Source organism: Pogonomyrmex barbatus, unplaced genomic scaffold, assembly GCF_055798465.1.
Source record: "Pogonomyrmex barbatus isolate J1 unplaced genomic scaffold, ASM5579846v1 scaffold7, whole genome shotgun sequence".
In the NCBI taxonomy this organism is placed as follows: domain Eukaryota; kingdom Metazoa; phylum Arthropoda; class Insecta; order Hymenoptera; family Formicidae; genus Pogonomyrmex; species Pogonomyrmex barbatus.
The window spans coordinates 4,941,485-4,968,441 of record NW_028297171.1 but is presented as its reverse complement, the minus strand read 5'-3'; the positions used below and the strand labels follow the sequence as shown (position 1 = coordinate 4,968,441).

General features: G+C 44.2%; 2 protein-coding genes across 4 annotated transcripts in view; one reads left to right on the top strand and one right to left on the bottom strand.

Annotated features, from left to right (window-relative positions):
* Nucleotides 1-168, bottom strand: part of LOC148934944 (uncharacterized) — a 38,482-nt gene extending 38,314 nt beyond the window's left edge. The window contains exon 1 of the mRNA XM_089083303.1: nucleotides 25-168. Coding sequence (XP_088939429.1) covers nucleotides 25-168 — 144 coding nt within the window. The remainder of the gene's footprint in view (nucleotides 1-24) is intronic.
* The window catches only part of LOC105427321 (uncharacterized), a 345,326-nt gene that overhangs the window by 91,031 nt on the left and 227,338 nt on the right, over nucleotides 1-26,957 (top strand). For 2 of the 3 annotated variants that reach the window (XM_025218318.2, XM_089083221.1), the window contains exon 1: nucleotides 18,773-20,459. In XM_025218318.2, the coding sequence (XP_025074103.2) occupies nucleotides 19,725-20,459 (735 nt within the window). In that variant the 5' untranslated portion in view covers nucleotides 18,773-19,724. Of the gene's footprint in view, nucleotides 1-11,436; nucleotides 11,726-18,772; nucleotides 20,460-26,957 lie in introns of those variants that run through there. The other variant, XM_089083220.1, reaches the window with a different exon arrangement.

Genomic DNA, 26,957 nt, shown 5'->3' with positions numbered 1-26,957 from the left:
CGGCATATGTACAGGCGTATATACTTTGTCCTCGGCGTTTCTCACGGAAGCTGACTCCGGGATGCATGACGGTCCCAAGGTCTCATTGAATACCGCCGCCGCCTCGTGAATCGACTCCGCCACGCGTTTATCCGCGGCGGTCGCCGCTCCGGAATCGCTCGGAGCCATCCGGTTTCCGGTGTCGTTTACTTGCATTACACGCGGAAAGAAACGATATTACGCAGGAAAAACTTGGGATCTTTCAGAAATGAGCTTCAAGCATGCAGAATCCACGACGATATGATTGCTGTAAATTAAAGTAGATGTGTTCGATGTGGTATTGAGAATTTTCGAGTACGTAACGTTTATGATAAATCTTTGAGCGCGATGGCAATTCTCAAAATACGCAATATCAGTAACTTCTAAAATAATTTTTTTTTAATTAGATTATTAGATTAACTTATACAGTTTGAATTTTTTATATTAACAAGGAAAATTTTTAATCATCTAATTTCTTTAGTTATTTTAGAAAACATTATAAAATAATAGAAATTTCAAGTTCTACCTTCTATAAAAAAGAGACTAACAACATATATTTTTGAGGCGTATAAATTTCGTTAAAATTAAGCCGCATAAAAACTAACATTTCAAGGATTGTAATCTCGCAATGTCTGCCCGATGGCGGAATGGTCGGCTCGAGGTGGCACGTCGCCGAGAAGGACGAGGCACCAGCCATGTATACCGGACCAGATGTTTACTACCGACAATAATGGCGCGGGCGTTTCATTAATTAATAGCCTCCGTAGTCTGCGCAGCCATCGGACGTCTCTCGTCTGACATTTCGAGTGACAAGCCGGTGTTCCTAGGTAGCGTGACCGGCCGTGTCCCGCGCATTTATTATTCAAGGCTCCGATAGGTTACGTCGTAGTAGCTCGGTACTTGGAAATCGCGTTCGGCTCGGCCGTATCAAGCGTCGCATTAAACGCTCCGTGCAAATTGACGTCGCGCGCGCGACTTAGCCGGCGGACTTTGCTCGCCGAGGAGGCGCGCGGCCTCAGGCAAGGATCAACGCGTCTGCCCGCGACACGAATTTTATCGCTAATTTTGCACCATCGACCATATCGCGGCACGCGATAAATCTTCAAGGAAATCGCGCTCCGACGTGAGATGATGAGACGTTCCACGATGAGAGCGTATCCGCATCGGCGGACTTTAAAGACGGTATTGCCGCGAGGAAGAGAACGGCGATGATGTCCCGAATAGGTAAAAAAATACCTCGAAGACACGAAATTATCACTTCCTTCGTAGGTAGATTAGTCTTCCTATCTCTCAATTTGTAACTTGAAATCACCTCGAAAAAGATGTCGAGGCACTTGTACATAAAATATTGTTTAAATGATATTAAATAGATTTACCTTTTTTTAGAAGCGAGAGATTCGCCCGTCCTCGTAACAATAAAATTACCGAGCGCTTTCCAGCGAACATTGAGAATTATAGCGGCGGTCTCGAGAATTATAGAGGTCTCTTATTGCTATAACATAGCGATATTCAGTGCGCAGAGAGGAAGGCAGCGAGATCCGCCGTATCGTGCCGTTTGACAAACCGTGCGCCATAAACAGGCGCCGCGTTCTCCGTAAGTCGCGCGATCCCCCCGTTCTCGCAATCCCGCGACATAACCGTAGATTCGACCCGCGCTGCATATTTGATGTCGCCCACTCCAGATCGCCCAGAATTTTCCCCGGTGGATCGTGGCGGGCGGTCATAAGAGCCCTCAGTGATTGAGGGTTAGGGCAAAAGCCGATATGCCACTGGGCCGGGCGGCAGACCTCTTCGCGCGCGCGCGTGCACACACACACACACACACACACACACACACACACACACACACACACACACACACACACACACACACACACACACACACACACACACACACACACACACACACACACACACACACACACATACACACACACGCTTCGGCCCCGTGCCCCGGCATTAACTTTTCATCTTTATATAATTCCACGATCATGCGCCGCGCCGATATGCCGCGGCAAAGTAGGTATGTACCGCACGGACATACGGCGGCCGTGCCAACGGCTCTCAACCCACCCTTTTTCCGGGCCGCGCCGGAACCGGGCGTAATTGCCGACGATAAAGATCCGCCGAGATACGAGCCCTCGTTACGAGATTTGCCACCGGTGGGACCGCCGATTCGCGGCTGCCTTCTCCTCCACCTCGCCGCGCCTCAACCTCTTCACCCAACCCCCCCCCCGGACACCCTTCGCGGTATCCATGTCGAGTTTCTTGCGTATTCACGGATGCATTTTTACGAGCGACATCTACGAGCGACGCTGAGTGCTATATACGTGACCCGACTCTCACTAAATCATTCGCGAATCTGCCGATTATCTCTCACTTCGCCGTTCCCGCGTTTACGACTTTTACGCGAGGATGCGGGGCTGCCGTTAGAAAAACTATGGTTTAACCTAGATACGCGAAATTTTCCGCACGAGTTCGCAAAAGTTTAATTTAAATTGGAGAAATCTTCTTAGTTTTCGAAAAAATGAAAACGTGCAAGTTTATGATGCACCAAAAGTACTATAATTACTGTTGTTTTTATCAAACCTGAATTATTCCATTATATGTCTTCACCCGTTGTCTGTGAAAACTGGTCTTATCTCGTTCTATTCGACAAGTCGTTCCTAATATACGACATCGGTAAAGTGGGAGGTGGAGAAAGAGGACAATCGTGAACCGGCAGACAAAAGATATGGCGCGGCGGACGTACAACTTACTACTTTCGGGCTGGAAGAGGAAGAGAGAGAAAGAGAGGCCACGAAACCACTTTGAGGGAAATCTATTGCATCCGCGAGGGTTGTGTTTGGCTCGAGGCAGCACGCGTCGAGAGGGCGAGTGTGGGCTCAAATGACACGGAATAAAAGTAATGCTCGGCGATACACACCGCCCCTGCTAAGAACACCCTTCTTCTCACCCTACGGAGTCGGGACCGTTCTTAGTGCCGTCGCTGGAGGGTTCCCGCCGGGAAGCGGGCAATCGATATCCGGGATAAGAAATGCCCCCGCTCGCGCTAGGAAGTCTCCCTCCGCCATCGATCCGCAATTATTTTGTGATACGTCGTAACGAAGGTGACGTATCGCGGTTGATGCGGATTGTTAGAATTACGCTTTTAATCTATAAAATGTTTTTTTTTTTTTTATAAAAGTGAAAAATCTTTTATTATTTAAACGAAAAACGCTTAGCGAAATTTTCACATGAAACTGTATCTTTTTTTTTTATTGTATGAACTACCACACTGCAGACAGAAATTTTATTCTTAAATTAATTTCTTAAAATATTTATTTAAATTTTATCAGTATTTTATAAAAATTGTTCTTTTTCGTGTTGAAAAGATTTCAAAAAATACATTCGATTTGTTTTACAGTATAGCGTAATATAAATGTTTATCCAATATTACAACGACAAACTTATGACATGATAAATTTTCAACATGATAAATTAATTAAAATCTAAATTTTTTTTTATCGCGTCTGCGCGTTTATTGAGACGCCGATTTAATCTTTCGCGGAGGACTTCGGCGGTTTTTCAGATCTACCTGGCAAGTCATCGAATCCAATCAACGACCACTCAAGAGACGTGTGGTTTGACGTTCCGAGAAGCTCTAGGAACTTCAGTCCCACGAATACTTCAGGCACACGCCACAAGGACAAGCGTTGTCCATCGAAAGTGAATCGATTCGATTCTGCGAAATCGGCCGATCCAATTCACCTGAACGCACGCGAGATTTTTTTCGTTACTTTTAGGTAGAGACCGCTATTTATTCATCTAGACATAATCTAAGTAAATTTTCTAAATCTAAACAAATTTCACTTTCTTTGTTCATTGCTGGTCAACAATACAGAACTAATGTTCAATAAATGTAATTGTGATGTTATATTATCATAATTGACTAAATTAAATTGAATTGTCTTATTAAATCGAAATTTTATGTTGTTTTATAAAGTATATTAAAATATCGCAATAAATTCATAATATTTCTTAAATTTGGACCAAAAAAATATATGAATTTATATTAAAAATTATTTATGATGTACAAATATATATCAACTATTCGAACAAGAGAAAATTGTTATGAAATAAATGGAAAAATAGAGAAGGGAAATTTGATCATACCAATGATAGATAATGATTTTCATTGAAATATTAGGAGAAAAGATTGCAGTCTTTGACGATTTCGAAAACACTATACCGTACAATCGTATAGAGTTCAAGGTCGACTCGAATCCCTCAGCATGTCGATTAGATTGCAAATCGAATATGCTTACTTTTGGATAGAAGTTGTATGAAGGTGCTGAAGAATCAAGGAAAGTTTCAATGGAGTGTGCGGACGTGCTCTCGTAACTGACAGATATCGTGTCTTCTACGATAATTCGACGTCGACTTTGAGCCTCCTTGAACACGAAGGTAGCTTCACGGAAGATGTTGAGAAATTGAGTTCTTATTTTTACCTTTTTAATAATTTTTACTTTTTATTTTTCAATAATTTTTTTAATAATTTTTATATAACATACTAGACATTTAATTATTTTTATGCCAGTTTATCATTTATTTACATCAATTTAAATATATACCCAATATTTCAATAAAAAAGTATCGATTAAATAGGAGCAAAAGTTTTATATAAATGAGATGAAAAAAAATTGAAATTTTAATATTTTAGATTCTTTAAAATTTGAACACTGCACTCTGCACTCTTGCGAGAGCAATTATTCGAAAAATCAGCTATTTCAATTATATTTCGAAAATTGACACAGTGACCTACTAAAGGGGATATATGCTATGACGTCAGTCGGTTTTCCTACGTAGGGATAATTCGCAACGGTGGGGTACGCTCTCTCAGCGGGATCGATATTTCGGTCCATGGGGCTTGTCGGCATTAAAGAGGAGAAGACGCCTCCACTGACGAGACTTACATATCCATCGCGTTGCGTCGTCATCAGCCTCTCTCGCAAAATTTAACGCGTAACTGAACACGTTCAGATTTCGGTCTCGAGCGCGAAAAATGCATTTCTCGCTCTTAATTCTATTAACAGCGACGGACTTTTCCACTGGACTGAGATTGATCATTTGAGGAAAAAAAGTGATCAGTCGAATGTGTGTTTAGCCGTCCGGAATGAAGGCCGGCGGAGATGAAGGAGACACGAGACAGGCGTCGATTAAAACTTTTGTAAGCCGCCTTCGACGGATCATTGGCCGTCTCGGCAAACCAGAGTGACAGAGTTCCGTTTGGCGGCTTTTTGCTCCCAGCTTGCTTTTTCTCGCGACTCAATCGCGTTGAGCCGTTAGTGGAATTGACCGTCGAAGCGGCTTACCCTCATTCTCCCTCTCTTCTCTCCCTCGTTTTCTCCGAGCGTTAGACGTGAACTTTCGCAAGATCAATCGAGACACATCCGGTGGGGCTGTTTATCAGCCGTGCGACACGCGAGTAAAATCGATGCAGAGAGAACGCGTATCGGTGTTTGGTGACTTGTTAGTATTTAAGTTTCGAGAGAAGAAAAGATTATTATTTCTTTTTATATATACACTTTTTATTTTCAAGTATCTCCCAGAAATCCAATAAAAATTAATGTAATGTAACGGAAAGAACACTTTTGTCGAAATATCTACAAATTTAACTAGATACAGGTCTGAAAATAATTTTAAAATATATGAATATCGTTCAATTTGATTGAGAATATTAAAGATTTTTATAGTAATGTTATCGTGTTTAAGCGTTTCATATATTAATTTTAATGTTTCAACAAAATTATTTTCAGATCTGATCAAATTTTTAAACAATTCAAAGTAATAAATTAAGACAATGGAATGAGTGTAACATGACCGAATAATTAAATATCATACAATTTAAAAATATTAATTATTAATTAATCTTTGACCCTCGCGATTCAACATAGAGATAACCCACGTGGCTGCAAAGTGCAAAGAGAAGTAAAATATAAATTATACGCTTTTATAAAATTTCGGAAAGGTGCCTCGACCAATAAGATACAAGATGCGACGTAATTACCGATAGTGGCCGAATCGATTCGGTATCCGGTACACGTGATGTTACATAATTAGCGTTAACACATCCCGGATCGACGCTTCGCCGGAGTGACGGCATGCCCGTGAGCGTCCTCGCGCGCGCGCACACATTTCCGTAGGATGCAATTATTCGACGCCTCTCGTAGAAGCGAGCGCATGAATTATTCGGCGAATAAGCTCGAGGCTCGTTAACTCGCGAAACGGAACGGAGACCATCGACAATCACGATGTCAAAGCTGGGGCAGGTGCCGGCGGTGCGACGCGCACGACTTCCGGCGCGTCGCTCGCACTCGCGCGGCACCGCGCTTATGCACTTGTTGCACAATCTGCCTAACGATCTCTCGAGCTCGCGAGCGCGGATTAATAATCACGACCCGTAGTCGTAGTCTCGGAGTCCTTACGAGAAACGCGCGCGCGCGCGCGCACAGTCCGGCGCGGAATCCTATTTAAAAATAATTGCGTTACCCACTCGCTCGCCCGGTGGTTTCCTGTGCTTGATTACGGCTAATTGTTCGGGATTTACAAGTATAATGGCGCGTTTAATGCGGCGACTTACGTGACGGCCCTGAGACCGACTGTGTCGTCCCCGCAGACAACTGCGATTCTCTCTGTGTGCCCGGCGAAGAGTGCGAGCAAAAAAAAATTATCCCCCTTCCTTCCCGGGGCGATGCGTCCACGAGTTTCCCTCCACGGGACTGTGACGAAACGATCGTCTGACGAGCGCGACTGACTTCAGAATTGCAAAGCAGTATAATTATGCGAGAAGGAATTGACTCAAACTGCAGCTGTATATGTATATGTATGTGAAAAGGAGCGTAAGGAGGAAATAAAATTATAAATCGGCCAAAAGGAGAATAACGTTCTAGAAACATTTCCGGAATATTTAGGTCGATGATGTTATCATTATAATCTCGACTCATTCACTTGTTATCCACGTGTGTAATATTTATTTATTTATAGATATTTAATATTTAAATTTTTCTTTCTCACATTCTCTAATATTTCATCTGTGTGGCATCGACTTCTGCCGTTTGTGTGCTTTATATAATAACGATAACATGCGGATAGACAAACGTTGCTTTGACCAGCGCGGATTCAACGAATCAAAATTACCGAAACGCATTGACCTTTCGACTCGGGGCTTTGATTTAAAACCTGAAATTAATCCGGAGCAATCTTCCCAAAGCTCTCATTTCCCTGTCTCTCTCCCGCTTCTTCTCTCTTTCGTCACAACGCCCGAAACATCTTTATAAAGATACGTTTGGACATTTTCGCAATCTGTTTGAGCTATCAGCGAAATGACCACTCGCTATTGGTGGAAGCGAATAAACAAACGCCACTCGCTACATAAACAGAAAGAGAGAAATAAAAACAGAGAGAGAGAGAGAGAGAGAGAGAGAGAGAGAGAGAGAGAGAGAGCGAGTGATAGAGCCAAAAGAACATAGAGAATCGGCGGCCACCGCCAATCTGTCGCTGGCTGCATTAGCCCGGGGGTTAGCCTTTCAAAAGCTCACGTTTGATGAAGCATCCATTTCCCCTTCGTCTCCCCTTCTCTCTCTCTCTCTTTCTCTCTCTCTCTCTCTCTCTCTCTCTCTCTCTCTCCCTCTCCCTCCCTCTCCCTCTCACATGACGGTGCACTCAGATACTTTTAAAGTAAATTAGCTTTTTAGTTTTCTGTGCCTAAAACTCGGGGAATATATAGCATGTACATATAAAAGGAAAGAAGGGCTTGCTCGACCGACCGCCGTGCCTGCCGGAGGGTTCAACTGCCTCAATGTCTGAATGGACTCTTCCTCTTTCTCTCCTCTTCCCTCATTCTCGTCCAGCCTCGTACTCGCGCGCACCTTCGACTTATTCGTGTGTACGCGTGTCAGATAAACCGCGTGTGCTCTCCCGCCGAATATACCGTCTGAATGCCCAAAAACACAAAGTGCGCCGTTGCATTGAGTCGCAAGAGTGGTCTCCGTCCGCGCGTTAATTCACATGAAAGACCAACCGTGCGGCCGCGCCCCGAAGCGACGATCGCTTTTGCCAACTGGCGTTGACTCTCTGCCGTCGGGGAAAAGAACGGCGCCGTTTCTTTCCCGACGCGAGATAACCGCCGGGAAAAACCTCCTGTTTTCTCTATAGGAAACATATATATGAAAACTACGTCTCCTCAGAATGAAAAGCACTGGAAAGCATTTGAAAATTCATTTTGAAAAAGCTTGGCATAAATTTCTGTAAAACAGGGCAAGGCAAGAGCGTAAGGAAAAATGATGACTGACACGAGCAATAAAAAAAAAAAAGAAAGAAATCGATAATTCATGTTAAGCGATAAATATATTTGTTTAGAAGCTCATTGACGAAGGTTTATAATTTAATTATCAAACAAAATTCTTTTGGGGCGTAGAAGCGTAGGCAAAGTTGCCGCAGTATTATGAATTTACCTCTCAAACTGATTTCATTGTATTACAGGGGGAGGGTTATGTAAATTGATGAAATGGAGATCAAGCCGGATGAAATTGAGTTACACCCGGTCGGGGAATGCGCAATTTATTGCAAAAATATTCGTTTTTAATATGGTGCAACGAAAACTGTAGCGCGAGAAATGTACACTCCACGATATTTATATATCAAATATGTGTTTTTTACATTTAATTGCCTGGCGCGAATTGATCGCGGAGTCGAAAGAACAATTCGTTTGCAAAAAATGCCAAGCGTGGTTTGGCACACGGTTTTTTTCTTTTTTGTTTTTTTTTTTTTTTTTTTTTTTTTAATCACTAGCAAATATGATAGTTTCAAGTTTGAGGACGGATATATGAATTATCTGCTTACTACACTACTGATGAGATAAAGAGAGGAAGATGTTAGATTCTCTTATACTTATAATAATATTATTCTAATGATAGATATGAAAAAATAATTCAACATTTATTGGGTTAAATTTACAAAAATCAAAAAAATATAATTTTTTATACTGAAAATATTATTTATATTAAAATATAAATTCATCTCTTTTTTTGAGACAGCTGAACTGTCAGTATTATCTCCTCCTTTCTTCGTATGTTTTCCTTTCTCTTTCTCAACCTAATGTTCAAAATACATATACATATTTTATAGTAGAATTAACGATTATATCGTTATTGATATTTCTCATTTTTTCATTAAAACTGCAATTGTTAGCGAAATCGTTTCATTGCGAGCTCCGTATCGTCACAAATATAAAAGTATAAATTCCACGAGACGAATTACGTTACGAGGTCCGCTGCCAGCTTGGTTTTATAGATTTGCCGTTCCGAGATCGTGGAAGATTTCGCGTGAAAGTAATTGGATTGCGCTATCAAACTCCGACCTCATTACAACGGCGGTTAGTTCCCTTCGGTCTAGGAAACGCACGAGAGCAAGAGTGAGGGAGAACATAATCCAGATTCTGTACGTGGTCGCGTATCCGAGCCATCGAGCGATAAATAATCAGGCGAAGTGGAGGAAAAAAGAGAGGCAAGGAAAGCGAGAAAAAGGACGAAAGGTTTAAAGGCAAATACTCATGGACTCCCCGCGAGGCGACCCCGGTTGAACTTCTAGCAGACGTCGCGGGGGGTCTTCTAACGAGCCGTGCAATTAACATTTTTATTAGACAGTTCCTCTCTGCCTCGAAGCCGATTCTCCGTCCTGCTCCACATGTGTAACCATCGTCGGGACCTGGTCGATACCTCTCGGCAACGCGGAACAGCTTCCTACCGTCTGCGAAATGGATTTCGGTCCTATTACTATCTATTCAAGAATCGAAAGAGAGGAATTGCTTTTAGATTTAAAGTAATGTCTTCTTGGAAAGGATGAGAGGATCTTTTGCGTATGCGGAGATATTCCCGCAGCTTCCATTTCCATTTGTTTCTTATTTGATACGGAATCCGTTCTTTATTAGCGGTAATGTTGAAACACAAATAATCCTCTTCCGTCGAGACTTTAATATACCTATCTCATTTCAAAGATAGAAAGCGTAACAAAACGCAATCGAAATGGACATTACTAATAACGAGACGTTCGCCAGATCGTATGTCACTCGTGCAATTCTCCCGCAGAAAATTCTGCCGGAGATAATCATCGTTATATGCACAAGCGCGCAATTCCACCCTCGTCTTGAGAAATTATTTCATATTTACACCTAAAGATAAAGAGAGGGGGGAGAGAGAGAGAGAGAGAGAGAGAGAGAAAACATCGTGCAATTTCCCGATGTGAGCATCTTGCGCAAAGAAAATAAACAGGAGAACTATCACCGCACGTAGGGGCGCATCGTCTAGGCGGGCCGTTAAGTATCGTTGCGGCACAACACCATTCGTCGATCGTTGCGCATTTCAGGGCCACGTTGCACCGCGCCGTTGGTCGTCGATACATCGCAGTCGGTGCATCATCGGGTGCGCGTTGTTGCATTGTTCGGCATTTCTCGATGTGCGGCATCGGCGCCGGTGTGCGCTACGTGCCGTACGGTGATTTGGCTAACCACACGTTTGTTGAACCATCGGCGGCATCCGGCATTGTTTGCTCGCTTTGATGAGGCCAATTCGTGTTTCGCTTTTGCGTTTGCGTTCCATGTGGGATGCGCGCGCGCGCGTGCTCGCGTACGCACGTGTGGCACCAGCTGTGTGCGTACGTACGTGCGTGCATGCGATCTCCGTGCTGTCCGTATACGCGGGCCGAGAGTCTGCGTATGTCATTAGTGACCCCGGGGGTGACCCCGGGATTCGCTCTCACCGTATCGGGCTATCAACACCGACCACCGTGCACCACCGACAGAGAGGCTCCATTATGCGTTCCTAACGATATCCGGCGCGAAACATTGTCGCACGCCGCACGTTTGTTGCTCACTTTACAGGATATTGTAAACAGGATAATTCTATTTTATCTGATCTGCATACATAAATTTTGAACGATTTCAGTCATTTTAAGTCCTATGATCATATGGATGGGACTTTCACATGTTTAGAGAGAGAATTTTTTTCATATAATTTATTGTCAATACTGTTTTAATAATAATTTAAATTAATAATAAATTTTTACTTTTATTTGCAAATGTACGTATGTACGCATAATTAAACATCACTTTGGTATTGCGTACAAGAAATTATTCATTCTTTGAACAATATACTATGTCATAATTTTACATTTCGTCTAAGCGTTAATGGAAAAGCGATAAATATGTAAAAACGAACGAGACAGAAAGATGAGAAGTAGAAAGAGCATTTTCATTAATTAAGATAAGAATTTTTAACAAACTTAGAGATAATAACAGCGGTGAAACAAAAATTAAAATTTTTTTTTTTAATAGTTCCTGCGAAAATAATAAAAAGGGTCAGCATATTTCTGTTCGACTAGGTGCAAATTGCGAGAAACGTAAAAAGCTCGATGTAGCCGCAAGCGAGCTAATAAGCGGGAGGAGAATACGGCTTCGTCCCATAAACGCGAAGCACGTACGAAGACTCGAGTGCGCGCGATCGATCAGGCATGGGACGTCTGGTCTGGCGATGAAGAAGAGTGGATGGATATACACCACGGGGGCACGGCCGAGCTTTCCCGTCCGTCCCTTCCCCCCCCCCCCCCCCCGTTGTACAACGATACCGCTCGTCGTGTCCCGACCGCGGTGTTCTCCGACTCCGCCAAACTGGTAAGTAACTGGTGCGGTGCTATTAAATGGCAGACACGAGCGAGCGCGGCCCGGAAATTGCCTAATTTCCTGAGTGCGCGCGCCGATCCGTCAACCTGACGTGACGAGGAGACGGGCGGCTGCACGGAATACCGTGACTTTTAATGTCAAGTGACTGTCGAAAGAAAAACCCGGTTATACCTCGTGCTCGCGCGCGCATCCCGGACTGTAATAAGGCCTGGACCGACCGACGGATATACACGTCGCTCTATCGCTTGAGTGGATTTCCGTTGAAGTCGAGCGCCCGTCGCCGCCACGACACGAGAGACTCCGCGTCCCGCTCTCGCCCCCTCGCGCCTCGCGCGAGACGCGATCCAAATTGCCCCGACTCGAGCTATATTCGCGTCTACATCGGAAACGGATATGCGCTTCTCGTTAGATTAATCGCGATCTCACGAATGTTCTTGACTTGACTTCTGATGGCAGCACGCACGGACGATGCGCGGCGGTCGTCGCGTCCGCGTGAGTGCGCGGGGCTCTTTACCTTGATGAATCGGACGGGCAGCAGTTTAGTATTTGATTAGTAGTAGTTGATTATAGCGCTGGCTGATTAGTCCGCGATGATTATTCACTTGATTTACGTTCATAGATACGTTTATAGATCTAAAATTGTCATTCATTATACTTCAAATTGTATATCTAGCTTTTCAATATGTAAGTTATATATTTTTTAAAAGTTTGTATGTTAAAAGATATATCCGTAATATATAAGATTATATTATATTCTGCGAATTGTGTTTAGTTGTGATTAATTATAAATTACCAATGTTAGTTTCCTAATAATATGTCATATTTATATTTAATAGTGTCATTAAAAAATATAAAATAATATATATACATGTTTCAACAATAGCGAGAAGGTTAATGATAGCTGTTACTTTTTTATTTAATAAGCTTGCTTTATAAATACTCGTATTCGTCAGATTACTTTTTCAATAAGCAATACAAATTGCATCGGTATCTATTGATCCATATAAATCATCCTATTACGTATACGGTTACGTCCCGTTATTGTTGTTACGTCCCGTTAAAGTCAGCCAAATTTTCGGATATTCCACAATAATGTATTTCCCCAACGCGAACTAACGATCGTTAATTGAAACGTTCACTTACCACAAAATCTGATACGTAATCGACGAAATGTAATACAAGGAGTAATTAGTACCTGCAGAATGACAGATATTTTGACTATCGGATCGTGGAATATTCTGAGTTATGGATAGCGATATTTGTCGACCGCGTTGAGGATTCCTACGCTGGAATGTACTGATGGATGCAATAAACCCTCAGGAGTTAGCGGCTATCGAGGAGAAAGATTGGTCCGACGTGGACCATCAGTGATAGAGAGATTAATCCGCGAGCTTAACACTTCTTCAGAAGGAGGAGGGTGACAGTAGATAAGAGAAAATCCACAATTAAGAGGTGTCAATCGCTCGCGTGACACGTGCTCTGCCGTTTTTCGATCTTCATTGCCTGACGTATACGGGATGTCTTGGGATCTTCTTCTAATCAGGGGTGTCAGAGACACTGAAGTTGTATGGGTTTACATCCAAGCCCATCAACGTTTTTCGAGTCATTGATTACTCGAATTTAAGAGACTTGACATCGATTATAATTTGAAGATATTTTCTTTTAGTCTACAAAATGCACTATCGGATTTAATTATACCGACAATTTATCACATATATTTCTTTGTCCCTTATCTCTCGAGCACTCTACGACCATTCTATATATTACGTAACGTATTCTGTCGAGATCGACGAGAGAGAGAGAGAGAGCAGAGCTTCCCCACGAGTCGTTTCCGCGCGCTGGTGCGCGCGGCTGGTCGACGGCAATCTCCCCACGTCAGCCGTGCGATGTCGTATCTGTACCACCAGATGCCACACGCGCCGCCGGCAGGGTCGTGGAGCAAGCAGGACAAGGGGGGAGGGTTCTCCCATGAACCGTCTCTCTGTCGTCCCACCACGTTAGAATGGGCGTGTATCGGCGTCCCCACCAGTCGGGTCACCTCTCCTACAGTCCCTCCGTCGCTTTTCCCACCAGACGTACCGGACGACTGTGCGACCGTGAGATCCCACACTGACGGAGCGGGTTAACGGGGTGACGGGGGAGGAAACGGTGGGGGACCGTTCCTGTGTCGCCTGGAGAGAGTCCCCTACTTTGCCGTCCGTGTCGTCCGCGCGCACTGTCCTCCGTGGCCGACGCGATCCACGCCTTCCACCACTTCCTATTGGCCCGATCTGTCCCCAGAGTTCTGGTGACACACGCCCCTCTCTCGTCGTTCTCCAGGAATCAGCCACGGCGCAGGAGATCGCCGCTGGAGCCGCACGCCGCTTCTGCTATGAGAAAGCGGTGGAAAGCGGTCCGCGCGATGGTGTCCTTAGGTGCGTCCGTTCGAGGATTGATCGACTTGCCTCGGTTGGGCGTGTACGCGCTATCACGTCGCCGATACGAGCAAACGCGACGGAAATATAGATATCTGTGCTCCAGCGAATATATCTCGCGATTCAATTTTATATATATAATTTCATATATGTATATTGTAACTGCGTTTACAGTAGAATATCAGGACATTGCACTCTTAATCTTGATCAGCATCTGTTTGCACGATTTCCAATTATCATCCATATGTTATTATTCCCATGTCCTTACAACTTTCGCTCGATTTTATGTTTAATTAAGAAAAATATTACGCCATACATGATGAATTTGATAAGAATGGTAAAAATGTAAAAAAAAAAAAATAAATCAAACCGCTCTGTTTTTCGATTATATAGAAAAAAAGTTATTTATTATATTTGATATTAATTATGGTGCATCAAATGCATTTTTCGTCGTTTAAATAGTACAATGAAAACGCGAACGTAAGAAAAATAACACGATCGATATACACATACGGTCGACCTACCGCACTCATATGTTCTTTGTACTACTGTCCAGAACAGGCCGTCTCTGCCTAAACTGCCGATCGGACAGCTGGGAAGCGCGACCCGATTGCATAACGGGGATTATTCGTTCGGCCGTAAAATGTAATCGTTTCACCGAACACAATTCGATCGAGCCATGTTGAAACGTGCATTTTGTGTAACGATTGATAATAGCGGAATTGCGCTGATGTCGCGGATGATTTTTAGATCCCGATACGTCCGATGATCGCGTCCAGCGTATCTGACATCCGATCCGATTTCCTGCCATGGGATATGTCAAAACAAGTCGTATTATCTACACTCACAAGTAAAATCGCCTTATCGAACACCGACTTGATCTACCACACATGCACATTGATATCTTCCATTCGGTATATGCATCGGCAGTCTCATTGTCACTATTGATTTTCTCAAGTTGAAGGAAGTCTATGTATATCTCTGTGTAAAGGAATTTTTTATGCAGACTCTTATTTCGCCTTGCTGCTCTGATTTTCTCTTAACAACTACTTTCATGAGACTTGCCCCGAAACCTATAAATATGATTGTTATCTGATCAACGGACGATTGGAGGAGTTTCCTTCGATCGTCTTTCACATTATTATAAATCTAGATCGAATCTGGTCTGAATTGATCCCCGATATGATAATGAATGTTGGAACGTGAATCTATTCCGATTCGCTCGATATAATTAAACATACGCTCTAGGCTAGTCACTCGGATCGATCTTTATCGAGAGTTCTCTCGATAGTGCGAGCGCGCGCGCGCGCGCACGTGAACGCTCTTGACGGTTCATCCGGCGGAAAGGTCGCGAGACGAAGCGCGAGCAAAAGCGAAGGCAATGACGGCTTTGTCTCGTTACTGCCGGCAGGCGGTGATGGCGGAAAGAGGAGTGAGCGAGGAGTCAGCGAGGATGATCCGAGCACAGCCCAAGCTGAAGATGGAGGCACGATAACGACGATGGAAATTGAATTCTCTCACCAGTCATCCCGCTGCGAAGAGAGTGCATGCACAACACACGCATCGATTCGCCCCGCGAGTCGTATAAGCGGAGTATCGACGGGCTGCGCCGTCGAGAGTAAGAGAGGAAGGGAAGGAGAGAAAAGGGCGGCAGCAAGCGAGAGAGATAAGGGAGAAAGAGAGAGAGAGAGAGAGAGAGAGAGAGAGAGAGAGAGAGAGAGAGAGAGAGAGAGAGAGAGAGAGAGAGAGAGAGAGAGAGAGAGAGAGAGAGAGAGAGAGAGAGAGAGAGAGAGAGAGAGAGAGAGAGAGAGAGAGAGAGAGAGAGAGAGAGAGAGAGAGGAAAAGAAAGAACCCACGGTTCCGTCCTTCCTGCTCCTTTTGTCTCGGCAACGCGGTATATACGGATGGGTGCACGTAGGCTATAGCTCGAAAGGCGAAGCCCGCAACGGCCGCTCTACGCAATACCTGCGGCATCAGCGTCGTTTTACCTGCCACGCGAGACAAAACACGGAGGCGCCTGTAAAAAGCCTCGTTTCCCGCGGAGGAAATCTCTATCCACGTGACAGTTATATGAGCTAAGAAATTGCCACGAGAGTATACACATGCGTACTGGGGATGAATATCAAATGTGGATGAATATCCGTACAGTATTTTCGCTATAACCCTCCTTTGACACCGTAACATCCGACCATGGAGGATTCGATCCCTGACGATCCGCGATAATGGACGATCCTTCTCATTCGCGTTGATTAAAGATTGCTAGGTCGCGGTTCATAACAGCAAAGTTCATGTTTGCTTATCTTAATTTTTATGATGCAGACATGGCGAATTCTGATTGCGAAATTTTCGAAAATACATAACTGTTTTTCGCAGCGATTTCGATTACTGCTTTCGAATTTTTAATGTCGGTACACATCATTATTCGACTTATTTAATACAGAGAATGTAATCATATGTATTTATAATTAAATACGAGCGTTGGGAAACCGAATTCTGATGACGTTTCTGTTCCTTTCGTTTCATTCTTGGAGACCTTTTGCCACTGCGAAATTTAAATAATATTCACACGCGATTTCTTCGCATGTAATTGCGCAACATGACCTCCAAGTACGCGCGAATGCGTGTTTTATTGTCTCCATCAAGCCTCGAGCATAGCCACGCCGACTGGTTAGTAAAATCATATCTAGAAGCATGTCCAATCGACATTACGATAATTTATGGCTTAAATAAATGCCCGATCGGTGTACGAGCATGTACAGGTATCAATTTACATGACGCAACGGATATGTAACCTGATATATCATGTGGCGGCGGGGCACAGGCAGACCTGCGTCCGATGGTTCTCATCATAACTACTAATATAAAGTAATAATGTGAAAAAAATTAATCTTATATGTAGGAAAGGTGTGCGGAATCTCAGCTTGATAATCTCAACGGATGACAAATTTATTTGAATCGATCACGATTAAATATAAATTATGATAGATATAAATGTGCGTATGAATTGCGTTCTGTTGACGCTATAACGAACATACGCTCCGAAACACGAGATTCGTGAATAACCAAATTTGCAAATGCAATTTTGCATCGATTCCATCCTGAACCCGCTGATGAACCCTATACCTAAATCTAGTGTAACCAGCCGTCTCGGTTTTACAGGATTCAATACCGCGTTTAATTGAATGAGATGTATTTTCGGGATCATCGACTACCCCGGTTTTTAGACTGTTTCCTATATTATTAACATTTTATCGTCATCAAGTTTGTAACATGTAACATCATTGGATAATTAACATAATTTTCATGTTTCTGATCATTGCGGTTATTTTACCAATCGATTTACTTTACTCAAAACAACTCATGACGATTTTAAATATCACATATAAAAAGGATAAATTTCTAAATGATTAGTATTAATTTCCTTTCGCAATAATTCAGTGATAAACTAGTTACAGTCATGAGAGTAATTTTTATTTTCTTTATTTTCTTTCGACTGTATATATATATATATATATATATATATATATATATATATATATATATATATACCGATCTTGAGATTCGGTCGTCCCGAAGCGAACTCGTTAGAGTCGGGACATGATGAAGTAGCAAAGTACGATCCACCGGAGCAAGCGACGCTCTCAGCGGGATCGACGAGAGCGCAAGAGATCCGACGGCCTCACAAAAGGTGAACCCACTTCGTAGATCTGTCGGTCGGCGGCGGCGGCGGCGGCGGCGGCAGCGGCGGCGGCGGCGGCGGCGGCGGTGTTCGCCCGCGGAAGGCGGGAGGCGACCGGAGTAGTCTGTAGGTAGGTAGAGAGAGATATATCGGAGCTCTCTCGGTCGTATTCGGGCGGCTTCGTGTGCTCCCGTGGACTGGTGGTGGCCGCCGCGCGCCGCGCACCTCCGCCAAGAGTTTCACGCTGCGTGGAACGAAACTCGTACGTACGCGATCAGCTCGACCGAGGCCGCCGGCCTTCCTCTGCGTATCGGGCCCCGCTGCGTGTTTCGCGCCGGCCGACAGCTTCTCTCGTCGCCTTCGTGATAATACCGGACAGCTGCTCACGACACGACGACGATAACGACGACAACGACGACGACGACGACGACGACGACGACGACGAAGACGACGACGACGACAACGACGACGACGACGACCGTGACAACGACAACGACGACCACAACGACGACTACGACGACGACGACGACGACGACGACGACGACGACGACGACGTTAACGACGAGACGACGACCGTTGGTGCGCCATACGTATCTTGTGTGCGAACCGGCGGAAAGCGCACGCAAACGCACACGCATATCGCACACATACCGGCCCGCACACGCGTCTGTCGCGCGGAGGCGCGAAACCGTCCCGGTCCGATACTTGACATGGTTCCGTGCGGGAGACTCGCGATGCGTTCTCGAGGCAGTGTACCGTGAAGAGTTCTCGCGGCTACGGCGACGACGGCGGCGGTAGCGGCAAGAAAACGCGCCAATCGCGCGTCCGGTGTTCGCGTGGTGCTTCACGCTCGGCGGTTTGTCGCAGAAGAGGAGAGGGAGGACGGAGGAAGCGGGGGTGGAGGAGGAGGAGGAGGAGGAGGAGGAGGAGGAAGTGGTGGAGAAGGAGGAAGAGGAGGTAGTGGGCGAGCGAGGGTGGTAGCGGCGGGAGAGAGGAGTGACGCGGGTGACCGCACGAGAAATCGGAGCTCCCCGGTGAAGTGACATTTGTTTTCGCTTCCCTTAATCTAACGTTTCGCGATCGCGAGAGGGACTGGACTCTCGCCTCCCCCACTTCCCTTCGTGCCCTGCGAAATCGTTTCGCGGTACGACTCGAACGACGAATGACGAATTCGGAAGGGCCAGGTAACGATCCGACACGTTAGGGAAAATCAGGGTCGTAGGCGGGGCCTAAGGTTGGTGGACACGTGACACGGAAACTGTCACGCCGCCCTTGCCCTCCTCTCGTGCTCTCCCCTCCACGCGACCAAAATCCAGCGCGACCAAGCCACGCTTCTGTGGACGAACCTATTGTCCACGGACGACGACGTCCGTCCTGAGAGATTTACACGCGTGTTCGTAGGACGTGCGTGAGAATTTCCACGCGGAATCGCACCGGAGAATCCTGTAGGACTAAGACGATCATGAATGCTTCGAAGGATTATATATCAACTATGCGCTTACTGCGCTCACCGAATGCGTTACTTGTGCGACGATCTGACTGAATTCTTGCACCTATGGACTATGCGACGCAATATTCTTGCGAGCGAAGATAACGAGATGCTCCTTTTATCTATTAATTACGGATTCACGGAATTCACGATTAGATCATTCCAGTGTTTAAATAATTTCTGCGTCACTAAATAATGCGCATCCTATTCTATTATCGTTCGTCCATCACAGTGTTTTTTTATCTCGCTTTGCTTCCGCAATTCTGCAACGAACCAACCACCGATTTTTTTCGCCCTGCAACAACCGTAGTCCGACAATCATAGGATACCAATTTATAGGACAATGACGCCGTCGTGGTTGTACGAGAAACGCCGCCGCGGCGTCGAGTCGGCGTGAACCTCCCGAGGATGCAGCAGGCCAGCGTAGGTTGCGACGAGGACTCCAGCACAGCGAGTCCCCTAGCGAAATCGCCGGTCGGTTTCGCGATCAAGAGCGAACCTGGCGTGGACAGGAACGACGGCGTGAGGGTTAAAGTCGAGATGCCCGAGCCCACGGAGGCCGGTGTCGAGGTCAAAGGCGAGCCTCGGGAGGATTATCAGCGGCAGCTGCCGAGCGGCGACGGTTATCATTATCACGGCGAGAAGAAGCCGGGCTACGTTCTGGACACTTCCGGACAACCGCCACCGCCGCCACCACCGCCTCATCAGGGATACCGTACCGTGGGGCTGCCCAACTCCTTCGGCTTTCCTCCCTTTTACGGGCACCATCCGGCGATGATACCAGCGTCGTTCCCGACCGGACGTCCCTCGCCGGATGGGCCGATCAGCAAGATCGGTGATGGTCACGAGCAGACGACGCCGTCGCATGTCGATAGACACGCGGCCGCCGCTGCTGCCGCCGTTGCCTACGGCAGAATGCCACCGATCCCCAACGACAGCTTCCTGCACGAGCCCCATCATCATCGCTTCGACGCCGGCGACTTTCAGCACGGCGTGCCGTACCCGGGTTTTCGACCCACTATGCGCTCGTCGTATGGCAATCATCAGAACAACAGCGCCTACAATAGAAGCAGCCACTATCACCCGGCCAGGCAACGCAAGTGGAGCAATTCCGCGTTCCGCGGACTTCACCCTCCGATGCCCGTGAGTTTTTCTCTTTCCTCTATCGAACAATTATGCCTCCGGTATTTTGGAATTTTGAACGAAAATTACAATTTTCTCTGTATCTGTGAAAGTGAAGATTTTGAATCTAATTGTTGAGAATATGAGATTTAGATTAGATCAATGATATTAATGATTAATATAACTACATTGATCTTTGTATTGTTGCTGTAGTAAGATGGAATTTATGTGAGAATATTTACATATTTTATCTGTCATAAATAATTTAATGCTTATGTATTCTCTTGTTATCTTTTTAAGTTTCTTTAAAATTCAGTTTTTTTTTATAATGACCAATTGCATCTATAAAAAAAGCTGTTTATTCACGCCAAAATTATCGTTATTAAAGATTGAAAGAAGTTAATTGTGTTCTTCCAGTTCTAATAGTTTCTGCAATCTTATCCGCATCGTTTAAGATCTCTTAAAAATATATAGCGCATTTTTTTTTTTAAATTACAGAATGAGAAATCGCGCTCTGACCGATACACCCTATGTGTATTTCATATTGGATTACACTATTATTCGAAACGGTATGTTAACCTAAACTTAGCGAAGGAACAATATCTCCGTGACGAAAGCGAGAATATCGCGTTTGCTGCGATCGCGCAATCTTATTGAGGCATGATAAAATCGATAATCGGAGAATGACGATAGTATCGCGTATCGATACGACGATGTAGGCGGCAGCAGAAATTTTATTTTTTTTTCCGCCAGCGCATACGAATCATCGCCGAGAGGTGCGTGAAATGCGAACACGCAACCAGTATGCTGCATCTTCTATTTCGTGCGAGCGACGCATTACCGTGCCCGATCGTAAATCGTCGAAATTTCTTAATCTTCCATGCATTATAAACCAGATCGATCCGTATACATATTATACGAGCACAAAACACAATTCTTGCCTCCAAAACTGAGATATATATATTGTATATATATATATATATATATATATATATATATATATATATATATATATATACATTTTAAATTAGGAAGGAATTGTATTACTTAAATTTTTTTATTTAAAAAAATTTCAATTATGTGTCGTCGATTATAATTATAAAAATATATTTAAAAATATATAAAAATATATAAGTTTTAATATAATTTTTAAATAATTATTATATGGTTATTATGTATTTTTATATACATGTGTGTGTGTGTGTGTGTGTGTGTGTGTGTGTGTGTGTGTGTGTGTGTGTGTGTGTGTGTGTGTGTGTGTGTGTGTGTGTGTGTGTGTGTGTGTGTGTGTGTGTGTGTATACACTTACAGTATTATAAATTACGGCATTATTATTAACTTTGTTATCTTGTATCTCAAATCTCAATTTGCATACATATATTTGACAAAACACTTACTTATAACACTTACTTAATATTTAGTTATTTTTTTACTCTGATTCTAAATTTATAAATTCAGTCTTCCGAATGATGTTCTTCCCGATTAAAAATTGGGTCGTTGAAAGTATTACGAGTATGACACGCGGAAGGGTGCGTTCACAAGCAAAAAAAGTGCACGTCGAGGGTAAGAAAGTGCTACGTAATGCGAAATCTACCGCAATTAGCTCGTCACGTCGTGTTATCGTTGCACGACCTGCAAAGAGTAATGTGAGGTTTCGCTGACATTAATCCTTTTCAGTTTTATGACAGCCAATCGGTGTTCCATCTATCCTAAGTATATCGATGTATCCACTACAAATGTAAAAAAAAAAGAATCATTTTTATTTCTTGTTAACATTGTAACGAGATTGCTAATTCTTCTACAATCAAGACAAACGGCGAAATAGCAATTTTCCAATCATACGTTAATGTCAAACAAATAACTTTCGTAATTGTATTTATCTATGATGGATATATTTATCTATGATGAATGTATTTATCTATGATGAGATATAAGTGAAAGTAAAATAATATATACGGATAATAATAAACCACAGTAAAAATTATTTATTTAAGATTCATCAAATACATCGGAAATTTGTTTCTTGACATAATTTGATTACGTTTTCCCGGAACGGAAAGTTTAAAGAAAAATTAAAGGTGATGTCTTACCAGCTTTCGCTTCCCACGATTTTGCTTCCGTTGTAGGACATTGTAGGACGGGATTTCGATTGAAATTGCCATGCCGAAATGAAGGGTTAATGAAATCGGACGAGACGTCGCGGTCGGCTCGGACAAAAATTGCGCCCTGGCCGAAATTACAGTGATTATGTACACTCTGCGGCTCTGGTTTTGCCCCTCGGGGGAGGACTCCGCGCGCACCCTCTCGCTCTCCCTCGGTAGAGAATTTTCCCCTTCCCTCTTCTCCTCACGATCTGCTAGAGTGATACAGAACTCATTGAGAGTTCGGGCCGATTATAAGCGGGAAATGCGGGCGGTGATGGCGGATGGTTCGGTTCGCTCTCGGCGATTACCGCAACGCCGTGCTCGTAAAACAGATGCGCGTGCTCGGCGTCCATTATGACGTAATCCGCCGCTTCTTATAATTTATCGTCGGCCAGAGAGCGAGCGAGCGGGCCGGGAATAAATATCGAAATTTCAGTTAAGCTGCCGCATTAATTTGCGGAGCGACGATTAGCTCGTCGAACTTGCCGATTTCGCCTCGCAAGTTTCGACGAGGGTCGAGGATTAAACGCGCGCATGCCACCTCTCGTTCGTTTCGTCTGGTTCGTTCTTTCGCTTTATGGCACTTTCGTCGCGTTTTCCAAATTTATGACGAGAGAACGATTCAACTGGTGGCTTTCGTGAAACGGTAGATTCCACCTGTAATACAACCGATTCGCGAACGAACGCTCGCGTTTACATGATTTCGGTGTGTACGTAGTGTAGAGAACTTTAACGCTTTAAGAGTTTCACGAGCGACCTTATCAACGATCATACGAATCGGCGTCGATCGGGTTAGGCGTGACTCACTTCGCGAGCGAGAGATCTATCGCTCGTTCGCTCGTGGAAAGTATGAGAAATGCATTAGCTATCGCAAACGGCGAAACGTGTTGGCTTGACAATCTTAATTTATGCTGTATTTTCGACACATTTGTCTTCAATTTTATCCATTTATCACACTCCGCTTTTTGCATAAATTAAACATTATAAAAACTTGTAACATTTCACAAGTTTTTTGCCGACAAGAAAATGTGACCTTAATTTATTATAAAATCTGTGACAAAATTTATTCCGATAATAAGTTTGAATCGATTTTAATTCTAAAAATTGCTCTTTTTATCGATAACAAAATCATCTAGTTCCCATATGGAGCTCTTCACTCTATTCGACTCAAATGTATATCTGAACGTACTGTAATGAGACGATTCACGGCCTCCAGAAACGCGCTGTTCAAACGCTCTATATAATCGGCGTGATCGGCGCTCGTTCCAAAAACGGGGCGACTGGCTAGGCACGACGACCGAGCCTATCGTCGCGTTTACGGCATTCGGGCCGAAAGTGCCTCGCAACATAGCCGAGACTCATCTGCATACCGTTTCGTTCCGCGTAACGACTCGCGTTTCGTCTTTCCGCGGGTACGCACCTGTATCGAGATAACGCTCCGTAACGTACGACCGCAACGAATAAGGGCATGGAAACGAAGCCGATTCCCTTCACGGTTCTGCTTTTCCTCTCCGTGGCTCACTCCAGATCTTACGACGAAGTCGCGCCGGCGAATCCGAAGGTGCGAATCAGTCTATAAATTTCGCGAGCGGGAAACTGCGCGTACACCTGCGGGGAAACAGTTTCGCGAAACGATCCGCATGTCGCGATAGCGACGGGGACATTCCTCACGCGACAAACGTCAACTCTTTTCCGGGAATAAGATTCACTTCCATCACAGCTTTTAAAATTTCGGTTATTTCAAGAAGAATTATTGTTCTTCATTAGAGACGTTGGGGAGACGACGTTATTTCTCTTTGTCGTCATTTTTAATGCAATTTTTTACATGCGTTATTTATCGTCATTATATTATACTCTATTTATATTTATAAATCGATTATCGGAATGTTTACACTATATGTAAAATGGCGTCAATTTGATTATTTCAGAATAATATTCTAAGGACAAGTACTTCCTCGATATGTTAAGTAAAATACATCTGCATGCGATAATCATATGCAATTCCATTCGCTAAGAAAAACTGGCATAATAAGTAGTCTTGATGAAATATTATCAAGTAATTTTCACACGCGAATCACTTCTCTCATTATTCCAGTAGCAAAAACATCATTCCATTGCCGCTGCGCATGACATTGTCAACGGCAAACGTGCACGTGCACGTATAATTATGCAATATTTATATATATATGTGAATGTAGTAGTAATAAAAAAATCAATTCAACAAGAAAATGAGAAGATAAGATAATATCGATAATAATTAAAAAGATAAGATAATATCATAATTTGAAAATAATTCAACTTTAAAGATATTATAATTATAAACTCGATTTATATGAATTTACAAGGGCGTCAATTATAAAATGATAGGATATGTGAAGTCTAAAATATTTTGTGACAAAACACAAGATATTTAGAGGTATTACGAATGCAAAAACTTTCATAAGAAACTGCATCCAGAAAGGGCATCCGGCACTCGCACGAGCGAACTCATCCGTAGCGTCGCGTGGCACGAATGCAGATCGCGCAGTTTAAGCGACCGTGTTTTTTGCGTTTGTCGCTCATCGATCGTTAAGTATAACCTGCCGACACGGTCTATACATCACGTTTAAACGCGAAACCACGTCAATTTGCGAGTAACGAGTCGCGCGATCACGCGTTGCGGATGGATATAAATGAAAATAAAAAGGAGGAGAGAGAGAGAGAGAGAGAGAGAGAGAGAGGGAGGGCGTATAAGGGAGTATAGGGCCCGGCGAGAAGTAGGACCAAGTGGAAAAGAAAGGAATACGTTTGCACGCCTCCAATGTCGGCGGTGCCCGCGACGACGCCCCGAAGCGGTTCCGCTCGCCAGATGCGTGCGCGAGCCGGACACGCCGATGCGTTTTTCTACCTGAAAGGCGTCCAATTGAGCGCAACACATGGCGCTGCGGCTGCGGCGGCGGCGGCAGCGGTGCGGGTCCCGAGCCCGGGCTTGGGCCCCCGCGCGCCGATTCGTCTCATATCGTCGAGGAAACGAGCCGTCGTCGAGCGGTCGAATGTGCCACGCCACGCCACGGCACGCCGTGCTACACACTATACCACGCCACGCCACATCACGCTTTTCATCATCGGCAAACATCGCTAGACAACGGCGTTTGTTGTTCGCCACCGGGCTCCTACTTCGAGCGTGCGTTACGGGCCCCCGCGTCCTGTAACGATAGCCCGGGGAATCTCCTCGGAATGTTACCCGGCGCTCGAGTTTTCTGGATCATAAACCTGTTTAAGTGCCGCCTGCGAAGCGCGGGGACCTCGATATGTATAAGCGCGTATAGTTCTAGGTATAGCTTTCACGCGTGTGCGTTTATATCCTGTGCGAGATATATATATATATATGTGTGTGTGTGTGTGTGTGTGTGCGCGCGCGCGCGCGTGTGTGTGTGTCATATGCACGTTTATCCTTGTGCACCTCTACTTAATGGTCGACGTGTAATGGAAAAAAAAACCGCGCTCGTACACTAGTTATCGGTGCAAAATAAATCTCAATGACACGAAATAGACGCACTTATTCAAACGAGCCTGCGTCGCCGATTGCTTGAAGTATAATCACATGTGTCTACGTTACATGTGTCACTTTGTTGCATGAATAATTAATGGCGGGCATTTAACGGCTACTCGCGTTCCCGTCGATGCTTAACGGGTGTCTCGTTTCATCTCCCGCGATGTTTTTCGATTGTCGCTACTTTTCATCCTTCTCCGAGCGATTCGACACGAACGCTGATTGAATACACGAAAATAATTTCGACGTAAAACACAACGCATAATGTAGAACAGTTCGCCATACGTAATCCCACACTTTCCGTCTCTCTTAATTGGAAGACGATAAAATTTTGAAGTCGATAATACCGCTATTAAAATATCGAATATTCATTAACAACTTTAAATTAATGATGTGGATGAAAGTCAAAGAAAATATGATCAATCTCCGCTAATGGAAACGATCGAACGATCGTGTAAACCAGGCGGATCGTATACTATAATCGGAGGGAGGTGAATCGTCACCCCATGTTAGAAGGAGGGCATAACGAAGAATAAATAATTAGCGTGCGGCTGCGGGCCTGCGGTTTCGGCGTACACGCGCCCTATCGTGCGGCTGTCGACGGCTGACGTCCTGTTCTTTAATAGGGATATAGAGACTGTGACAGCGAGTATTGTGCGGATTTCATAATTTCCCTGTCTCTACTAAAATTTCTTTTGTTTTAATAATAATTATTAATGCCAATTAAAACGGTAAAACGATAATGAATTAATTATTCGATAACGAAATCCGCAGCTTTCTCCCGTTTAACGAAATCTCGCGGTCAAACGGTCGATTTTTGATAATTGGTTTCTTTTTTCCGCA